Here is a 9,904-nt window from a genome sequence, read left to right as displayed (position 1 = left end):
TGAATCGTAGGCATAGGCCCCCATCGAGCCAGGTTTATGTCGTGCTATGCGTTGAACCCAGGGTTTCATGCATGCCAGGCAAGCACTCAATCAACCAAGAGACATCCCCAGCCCCACTATCCCCCTTTACCCTTTTCCATGTATGAATCTAACAACCGAAAGAAACCATACAACCTTTTTATTAGCATTTAGTATCTTTAAAAACATGAAATTAGAAGCAGAATATGTACAACTGACTTGACATTCATCACCATAGTCATCAACCCAATAGAATTTTCTGAATGACTCAAGGGATAAGGCAAAGGATGTCTATAAGACCCCATCGCAAAGTGTTCCAGCAGGCTGACCAGAAAGGACTGTGGCTCTGGCCTTAGGGCACCACTCTTGTGATCCGTCTGCAGACCAGACACAGAGAGATGCTCGCACAGGAATTACCATAGGAAAACCTTAATATTGGCAACTCCACTGAAAAGATTTGAAGAAGTCTTAACTCTGCATTCTGCATCTTCCAAATCTGCTGGCATCTGCACACATTCCCATTACAATAGAGAAAACAACATCATCAATTAAAGCAAGCAAGCAAGAGCTGATACCGATAAAGACCAAGGGTGATGGCCAGCTATGGCTATAATGCCCTGGCGGTGTAGGCCCGGCAGCCAGTACTGGTAATAGGAGCTTGGCAGGATGCTTAGGTCCTCGGATCACCCGTATCTAAGGCTCATGATAACAGAGGACAAAAGTTCCATGAGACTGACTGCAGTGACGCTTGGAGCGACACAAATATCTGTTGGGTAAATGTGACATTAAAGATTATGTCTGGGTAGGAAGGAAGAGAAACACTTAAGACAGCTCACATCTATAATGCCAGCACCTGGGAGCTGAGACAGAAAGATGGCTACAGGTCCAAGGCCAGCTTGGACTACAATAGTAAGAACCTATAAGAGGCAAAGCATCAGTCTTAAAGCTACAACCACGTAGTAATGCATGACGTATATGGGGAAAAGACAAGAGAAACCTGGAAAACATGCAGGCCACCTGGCACTAATAAGGACTAGCCACTTGCGACCATGGAGTACTTCAAACACTGTAGTTGTGACTCCACATAAAATATATCCTAGATCCTGAATTATAAGAGGCAGAATACATTATTAATAACTCTTATATTAATTTTAGCAGAAAATGATGATATTTCATATTACTGGGTCAAATATGACATTAAAAAAATCACTTATTTTTGGAATGTGCCTATCAGAAAATTTTAAATGGCCTGTACAGCTCACATTATATTTCTATTATATATACAGCATTGCTAGCTACAAACATAGATAATGCCTTTCTTTTTTTTTTTTTCTCGTAAAATTATAGCTTAAGAATTTTTCTTCAGGGCTGGAACTGAAGGCCTCACACACAGGCAAAGCAAAGGCTTTGGCTGGGCCGTGGTGGCGCACAACTTTAATTCCAGCACTTGGGAGACAGAGGCAGGCGGATTTCTGAGTTCAAGGCCAGCCTGGTCTACAGGCAAAGCAAAGGCTCTGTAATGGAGCTAACGTCACATCCGGGTCACAGTACTTGGGATTCTGTTACATTAAAATAAGCATACATAAAAGTTTTGGGCCCAAGGTTTACTAAAAAGAAGAGAATCTGTTTGGCTGCAAGGACTTGATCAAGTCAAAAACACTTGGCCCTGGCCTTTGTTCCTAAAGGTATGAATAACAAATAGGGCTCTCCCCGCCATTCTCACATGGTCCTCAGCAGATCTCGAGCCATCCCTCTAGGTGTTTCCAGTGGTAGAAATCTGCCATATCAGGGTATAGGATCACTCTATTATATGATAAACCAAAAATGAGCGCCATCCTCCCGCTGGCCTTTAGGCTGCTGTTTCTGCCTTCATTGCCAAAGCCACAGTGACCGAGAACAGATGGAGCACCACTCTTCCTAGGATCCGAGAGTCCCCCAAAAGGGTGCTGAGCACAAGGTCTGAGATGATTAGTGAAGAACAAAATAGCTTGGTCAAAAATGATGTGCTAGCTAACACCCAAAGTCAAAGATCTTAATTTAGCACACTGTAGCCAAGCTCAGCACTGAACGCCAGTAGAAAGCTCAGTGTTCGTTCGGAAGCATTAGAAAAGCTGGCCAAGATGAGCGAGCCCTGTCTAAACCCCAAGAATAAAACGCTTGAACAAATAATCGCAACAACTCCTAAGATCTCATTGTAGCCTCCATTTCTCATGAGTGAAGCTTCCTCTCAATGGTCAAGATCAAACATTATGGATTTAAAAAAAAAATAATCTGATAGTGCTAACAGCATTCCAAATTATGCCAAAGGATCAATAAAAGATTCATGGTGAACCCTGGCAGAGGGCCAAGAGTCCCATCTGCAAGTCACACATTGCATGCTGTCTGCACATGATTTGGTTTTTCTTTAACCCTTGGAGGCACACATTGGGATCTCCCCAAAGAGCTCCTAACACTAAAGACTCAGCTCCCATTGCCAGTGGGTTAATTGGGAATGGCATGTGGGGGCTCCTGGGAAACAGGGTTCAGAACAAAACCACCTGGGGCAAATTGAATTTCTCATCTTAAAAGGGCTAATTTTCAAGTATACACAGGCTCAAATACACACACACACACAGTCTAAATTGTTCTCTCATCTGAAATCAAGGATTATAGAAAGCCAATTAATATGGGATTGTGCTCTGTAAGGTTAGCCCAAAATCCATACAGAAGCTATTATTTGTATTACATTAGATTGCCTGAAAACTAAAACTTGTCTCTCTGAGGTGTTGATTTGAAAGAATGAGTCTCCAGTCCAATCTCCAGGCCAAGCAAGTTACCTATCGTCCATCAAGATCTGTACAAAGGCCACCATTACGCACATCACCATGGCTATGTGTTCCACACTGAACTCTGTATGCAGGCATGAAATTGCCAACGTTGAACACTGGCCAAGAGGAGGAGGAAGAGGAAAAATAAGTGTACCTCTTTATTTTACATTTCACATTCCTATATGTAAAAGAAAGAGGACCTGCTGATGGCTAGGCAATTGGCTCACTACGGGTAGAAGAGAAACTCAGTCGGCGGGAATTTTAATGGAAAATATTGGGGAAAATTAAGAGTTTCAAAACCTTGTTGTTGAGTATTTGAGACAAAGGAAAAATATCCAAATGAAACTGTCTAAAATCAGGGTTAGACAGTGTCCTTGCCTCACGGGCATAAGGCCTTTGGGTTCAAGCCTTAGCCCTGGAAGAAAAAGAGATGGGGAAGAAAGGATTTGGCTAAGTTTTATTTAAGACATGTCCAGCACAGTATCTGACATATAATAGGCACTCAGTACATATTTGTCAACTGAATGAGAACATAAACTCATCCAAATGTTCCACACGAAAGATAGCCATTTTATTAATAGCCACCAAACAAAACAAAACAAAACAAAACAAACAAACAAACAAACAAAAAAACCGGAAAGCCATTAGCAATTTAATCTCAGGGAACCAGCCTCAAAGGGGGAAATCCAAGCTGCACAAAGAGAATCCCATATCCCAGATGATGTGGCTATTCTGCGGGGATCAGAAGAGCTTTGTGGGTCATACATGCTGGCATTTCCTCAGAAGAAGAAGAAGGGGGTGGGGAGGTGTTAATGACTCTTTCTGTCACGTGGTCTAAGCAGACCTTAAATAGACATTATCTGGATAATATACAGTTGTTCATTTACTTTGCTCTGTTTTTCTTTTTTTAATTTCCTTACTGAAGCCATTTAAACAAAGCCAGCGTTAAGTAACAACCTGAGACCTCAGATGCCCTCCCTTTTCTCAGATGAAGACAGTAACAATGTGGCAGCTATTTATCACTCATAATGAACACGCATGCTGCAGTGTACTTAGTTGAGACAGCACGTGAACGTGAACGTACTCTAGGCCAGTCGCTAACAGCTAGAGTCTCACCACCCTTGGGCCAGTTTTGGAGACAACCTGTACAATCGGCCACACAGAGACCACAGCCGGTGATAGGAATTAAACAGCACTCACCTGAGGGTTCATCTTTAGCCACATGGAGTTCACGGACGTAGACACATCTTTTATGGTGCACACCACCGTAAATGTGTCCCCTTTCTTAAGGAGGTGTCTTGTTTCAGGCACAGACACAACAGGGATAGCCTTGATGGCTACAAAGAAAAGGAATATGGCCCTGACATCAGTCCTTCCTTCACAGTGGGAACTTCAACTTGTCTTATTTTTAACACACCTTTTTTTTTTTCTTTTTAAAAATTATTTTAGCTTTATCTATTAGTGTGTATCTTTGTATGTGTACGCCATGTCTATAGGGTGTCGGAGAAAGCCAAAGCAGAGGGTGTAGACGATCCTGGGGCTGGAGTTGTTGGCTGACACAGGTCACCCAAGGTGGGAGCTGGAATCTGAGCTGATCTGTTAGAAGAGCAAGCAGCAAGCTCTCCTAACTCCTGAGCTACTTCTCCAGACCCAACGTTGCTTTTTCTCGACTACACACAGCTTTTGTCTGTCATACATCACTAAATAAAATACAAAGCACAATACTAACCAATCTGTATTGTTTGCATACCTAAATCTAGACCTATGAAGTCATTCATCCACAAGTAAACTCATTCATGCCGAGTGAAAAGGACAGGAGAGCCCAGGGAAAGATCATAAACACGCCTGGCTTTCCCCCCTAATCTCTACCCTCGATGATTTCTTAAGGATCTCTCGTGCTACCGCTGATAATATCCTGTCAGCCAAATGGGTACCTTTCCCAGATATTATACAATCACACCTCGTTTACTTCTAAAAAAAACCTACAGGTTTTAAATAATTAAAATTCCCTTCATTTTAATGAGTACAGTTTTTTCAAAAGCAGATTAAAAGTTCTCATCAGTTGATCCCAAAGTGATGCTGAATTAGATAACCTCAAATATAAAGCCTAGTTTATCTCCTTGGTCACCGGATGGTCGAGGTGATGCCATGGAAACAAGTTTCATGGGTTGTGAGCACTTCCTTTCCCAGAGCCTGAGTGGCTTGGGAACCAATCAGCTACCGGAAAAAACAAACAAACAAACAAACAGGCCCACCCAAATTCAAGCATAAATCCCTTGTAGACTAGTGTCCTCAAATTAAATCTTTCCATTGAGTAGGAACACTTGCGGCAAGGATGTCACCTTGGGATGCCCTAAACCAGCAGGTTTAATGACCATCTTAGCTAGCAACAGCGGTGGACCTGTCTCTCTGGAAGAATTTACAAATGTCTACCATTACCTGGAAGGTGGTGATCTTACTATTAGCTGTGTCCTGATGCCCTAGGCTAAGTGGAAGGAGAGAAATCAGCCCCATGAATAGGGTCTCCATCGCCCACAGGATGGAAGAAAGAGGCCATACCTGCCCTCACTTTGAGGGTGAATTTGTCAGAATGCAGCCATGTACCCTCACGCTGAGCAGCACAGCGGACACACAGCCGGTGGTAGGCACGCTTCACGTTTTTGATGGTGATGCCAGCCTTGGGGTTTGGGACAAACGTCAGGTCCGTGGGGAGAGATTTCCCATCACACTCGATGAGGGAATAATTGGACACCTGTGGGTCTGTCAGAGGGCAGCGGACCAGCGCGTCGCTGTCTTCTTTGCCAAACAAGGGAAGGCCAACCAGGAAAAGTTTGGCAGGATCTGTGGAGAAGAACAAAAAGCTGGATGTGGAGACACTGAAAACATTTTGTGAGCTTGTTTGTTTGTTTAGACAGGGTCTCGCAATGCAGCCCTGGCTGGTCTGGAACTTGCATGTAGATCAGGCTAGCTTCTAACTCAAGAGATCCACCAGCCTCAGCTGGGATTAAAGGCATGGGTGTGTACCACTACAACCTGCTCTCTGAAAACAAGCTTAAAAGATTACAAGCTTGAATAACACAATGGATTTCAAAGTTTGTTATTTTACTTTACATATGTGACTCTGTGCTAGCTTATCCAGATGCATGCGGACCAAAGAGTGGAAGGGGCGTCAGATCTCCTGGATCTGGAGTCCTAAGTGGTCCTAACTGACCTGCCCAGTGTGGGTACTGGGGACCAAACTAGGTCCTCTGTAAAAGCAGCAACTTCTCTTAAAGGCTGAGCTTGCTCTCTGGCCTCCAACATACCAGCATTCAAAGTGGATATTAAGGATCAAATGCAGGTCCTCCTGCCTGTAGGCAAGCCCTCACTTGCCTGACAAGCTATCATCTCAGCCCTCTGAAAAATTCTGTTTTCAAATCATCCTCTCCACCCAGAAATCAAATGTTATACACACACAAACAGAATCTGTGGCCACTAAAATATATTTGTTTTATCACTTAATTAAAAAAAAAAAAAAGACAAGAAAAACCATCAGAAGCTGCAGCTGGTTTTCTGTCTATACTTTCCCAATCACCAGGGCGTAGGAGCCTCTCAAAGGAGCCACTTCTTTCCCTCTCAGAGAGAGGCACACACTAGGTAAGGGTCTAACCGTGAAGAAAGGGTATGAGCTGACTGCTCTGGCTAATTCAGCCACCTCCTCAGGCAAGCAGGCGTCTACGCAGCCCACCACGCAGCCCAATGGTTACTCTCATTACCACCTGGAAATTACAAAAATGTCTTCCCCAGTGTCACCGGCAGCTTGCGGGTGGGCCCAACATTTCTGAAGCTAAGCTGGGGCTTATCGCTGAGCATGTCTCCTCAGCTGCCCACTTCAGGAAGGACAACCGATAACGCCGGCAGAGGCACAGTCAATTTCCCGGCCATCTTCGGAGGCAGCTTTATTAACCCCTGTTTGAGCATGCTAAGATTTGTATAATTGTGTTTCCCTAACAATACCCTGAGTGAGACCGCTCATCTTATCTGAAGACCACAGGGAGAAACGGAGGCCCCAGGCAGCACACCTCCCAGGCACAGGAAAGCATCCAGCCTAGACTCACAGAGCTGCGAGTGTGCGATCAACGACAGACCCAGTCCCAGTCCAACTGGTGCCACAACCAGGACTGCCATCTTCTGCCTTTCTCATTTGTCTCTTAGACTGACATTAGCTTTGTTTTTACATCACCCAAAGGATACCGCCCCGTGAGTTCTTGACATGATAGCAAACACACATCCACAGATTGCTGAATGCGTCTAGGAAATGAGGTGTAGGGGCTCCAACTGCCACATCTTTGTCTTTTGTTTCCGAGAGGCTGTAATTGCTGAAAAGAATCAACCCCAAAGGAGCTTATGACTGACAAGGAATGCTTAGCTGTCCAAGTTGTTTTCTGGAATTTAGTCCCTAAGAGTGGGCCAAGTCTTTTGAAGTACTAGTCTGTCCGGGCCTTTTGAGGCCTTGGGCTCCCTGAAGTGTTTTTACTTAAGTGGGAATATTTAGTATTTCAAGGCATTAAAATACAGTTTTCCCAAAGGGCCTAATTTATTCCCGGAGTTGACTCTGAGCACCAGGACAAATGGGTTAACCAGATTGTAATCCAGTTCTGGCCTGCAGACCCCCAGCAGGGGTCACGCTCCAAGCCATGAGGAAGCTGGTGAAGAAAACCATGGATGTTAGGCCTCCTTGAACCAGCCAGCCAAATCCTGCCTGTGGTTTGGTCACCTCCGGGTGAGAACAGAGAAGCAACCACCCTCCAGCACAGTGCCGCGGAAAACCCAGCATTTACCTCTAACAAACACGTAAATAGAACTCGTGAGGCCATTTCTGTTGCTGCATGTGTATGTGCCCGTGCGAGTGGCCTCGGCTTTTTCCTGGATCCATTCATTTTTTTTATTCTCAACCATTTCATTGAAATAGGTCTTGAAAGTCCATCTGACAAAGTTGGGATCAACGCACGTCAGGCTGAGGGTGTCGCCAGCTTCAACTATTAACTCTGATTGCGCTGGATGGATGGATGGCGGAGACGGCTCCCCTGGACTCACAGATGGCTGAGACGTGGCTGCCAAGAAAAACAAGGACTGTGTTGAGTGTGAGCTGTCTTGGCGAAGTAAACCATTTCTTCTAATATTGAGTTCCATCTCGACTGTGGATGCTACAATAAAAATAGCCCTGCTATTTGTGGCTGCAAAGGGAATTCTGTCTAAAGTTTAAATTCATCTATAAAGTTATTTTCTGCAGCCTTCAATTAGTCCTATGGGTCACGCTTGGTGTACAAGCTGCCGAGCTGGACACAGCTTTCTCTGGGTCAACCGTGCCCAACGAGGATGGTCTGTCCTCGGGCTGTTGTTACATGAATATTCACCTTTAAAAAAAAAATCACAGCTACGTCTTACACAGTGGAAACCAGAAACAAAAATGAGCTGCATGATGTATTCCTCAGTGGTGTAGCCACTGGTAAGTCGCCCTTGCTCAAATAACAGAGCCCCAAACCCTACTTATTAAAGTCAATGGGTCACCAAAGGCAAAACAGAAAGACTCGGTGAAAGAGGAGAGCTAGAGAAGAGGAGGACAGGAATACACAGAGGAGGCAGGATAGCAGTAGGCAGGTATGATACACACACACATGCATGCACACATACATATGTTATATAAATATATATATACTATAATATACTGTATATACACTATACACATACACTATATAAATTATATAGTATATATGTATGCATATACTATAGTATATATATATATACTATAGTGTATATATACTATTATATATACATATACATATGTATATATATATACTATATGTGTGTGCACATAACTAAAAAAGTACATTAAAAAGAATATACATGAGAGGACATCTTTTTTTCTTCAAGCTTTGGAATTCACCTATTTTCAAACAGTACTCTTTACAGGACAGACCTCACTGAAATAATATCTACATATCTCCCAAATGTTATGGGGAAAAATGACTGGATCATCAAGATTAGACTCTGGGCTGTTTACCACATATGTTGGCTTCCAATCTGATCAATCTAACACCTAGAGAGTCCACATTAGTGTGACATATGCTCTTTACATACATTTCAGAGTTAAAGAAAGAATGCAGTGCCAGGAGCCGGGGGGAAAAGGCACTGTCAGGCAAGCCTGGCCATCTGAGTTATAAGCCGGGGAATAGAACCAATTCTTAAAAGTTACCCTCTCACTTTTGAAGGTACGTGAATGAACACAGGCACGCACTGATAATAAATAAAAAATGTTTTGAAAGGGCACCACTCAAGCACCAGAGTAAATGAAATGCAGCTAGAAGTTTAGTCTGAGGAAGAAGAGGTGGGCTGGACCTTGGTCCTATCAGATGAGGGGGAGGACAAGGCTGTCAAGGACTCAACAGCAAGAAAAACAGCCCTCCCAGAAAGTCCCGTGCGAGGCACCTGGCTGGAAAATGGCCCAAGGGGATGTATGTTAGCTAAGGTTGATGAACAAGGAAGACCATCAAGAGCCCCCACACCTCAGCATGCGTGTGGGCCAATCTGCAGAGTGATCACCAGTCAGGAATGACTTCGGGATGGAACCCCCCCCCCAAAAAAAAACAAGGGTTCTACCAGCCAAAAGCAGGTAAGAAAGCCATGAAGAAGTTGATTTTGTTGTTTTTAAATCACTGAAAAGGAGGGAGGGAGAGGAGGAAGAGGAGGGAGAGGAAGGAGGCCAAAGCAAAGGAATGAGGCAAGACCATGCGTTAGAAAATGCCAGGGGGGAAAAAAGGGGGCAGGTTGAGGCAGATGCCACACAGTGAGACCAAAAACATGTCCTCTAAGATGGTTACAGAAAGATTGGATCTGGCCAGCCATAGTGGCACACGCCTTTAATCCCAGCACCTGAGAGGTAGGGGCAGTCAGAGGTCCATGAGTTTGAGACTAGCCTGGTCTACAGAGTGGGGCCCTGTCTCAAATCTCAAACAACCCTCTCTCCCTCCCTCCCTCCCTCCCTCCCTCCCTCCCTCCCTCCCTCCCTCCCTCCACACACACACACCACTCCTGGGAGT

The 9,904-nt window shown here is 44.3% G+C and overlaps 1 protein-coding gene across 2 annotated transcripts in view; it reads right to left on the bottom strand.

Annotated features, from left to right (window-relative positions):
- The window catches only part of Kit (KIT proto-oncogene, receptor tyrosine kinase), a 79,633-nt gene that overhangs the window by 39,441 nt on the left and 30,288 nt on the right, over window positions 1–9,904 (bottom strand). For both annotated transcript variants that reach the window (XM_021163090.3, XM_021163091.3), the window contains exons 2-4: window positions 7,646–7,918; window positions 5,385–5,666; window positions 4,026–4,162 (exon numbers count right to left, since the gene is read on the bottom strand). In XM_021163090.3, the coding sequence (XP_021018749.1) occupies window positions 4,026–4,162; window positions 5,385–5,666; window positions 7,646–7,918 (692 nt within the window). The remainder of the gene's footprint in view (window positions 1–4,025; window positions 4,163–5,384; window positions 5,667–7,645; window positions 7,919–9,904) is intronic.

Source organism: Mus caroli, unplaced genomic scaffold (assembly GCF_978045245.1).
Source record: "Mus caroli unplaced genomic scaffold, Mus_caroli_1 scaffold_4, whole genome shotgun sequence".
NCBI lineage: Eukaryota > Metazoa > Chordata > Mammalia > Rodentia > Muridae > Mus > Mus caroli.
The sequence above is the reverse complement of the archived record's forward strand: the minus strand, read 5'-3'. Positions and strand labels throughout refer to the sequence as shown.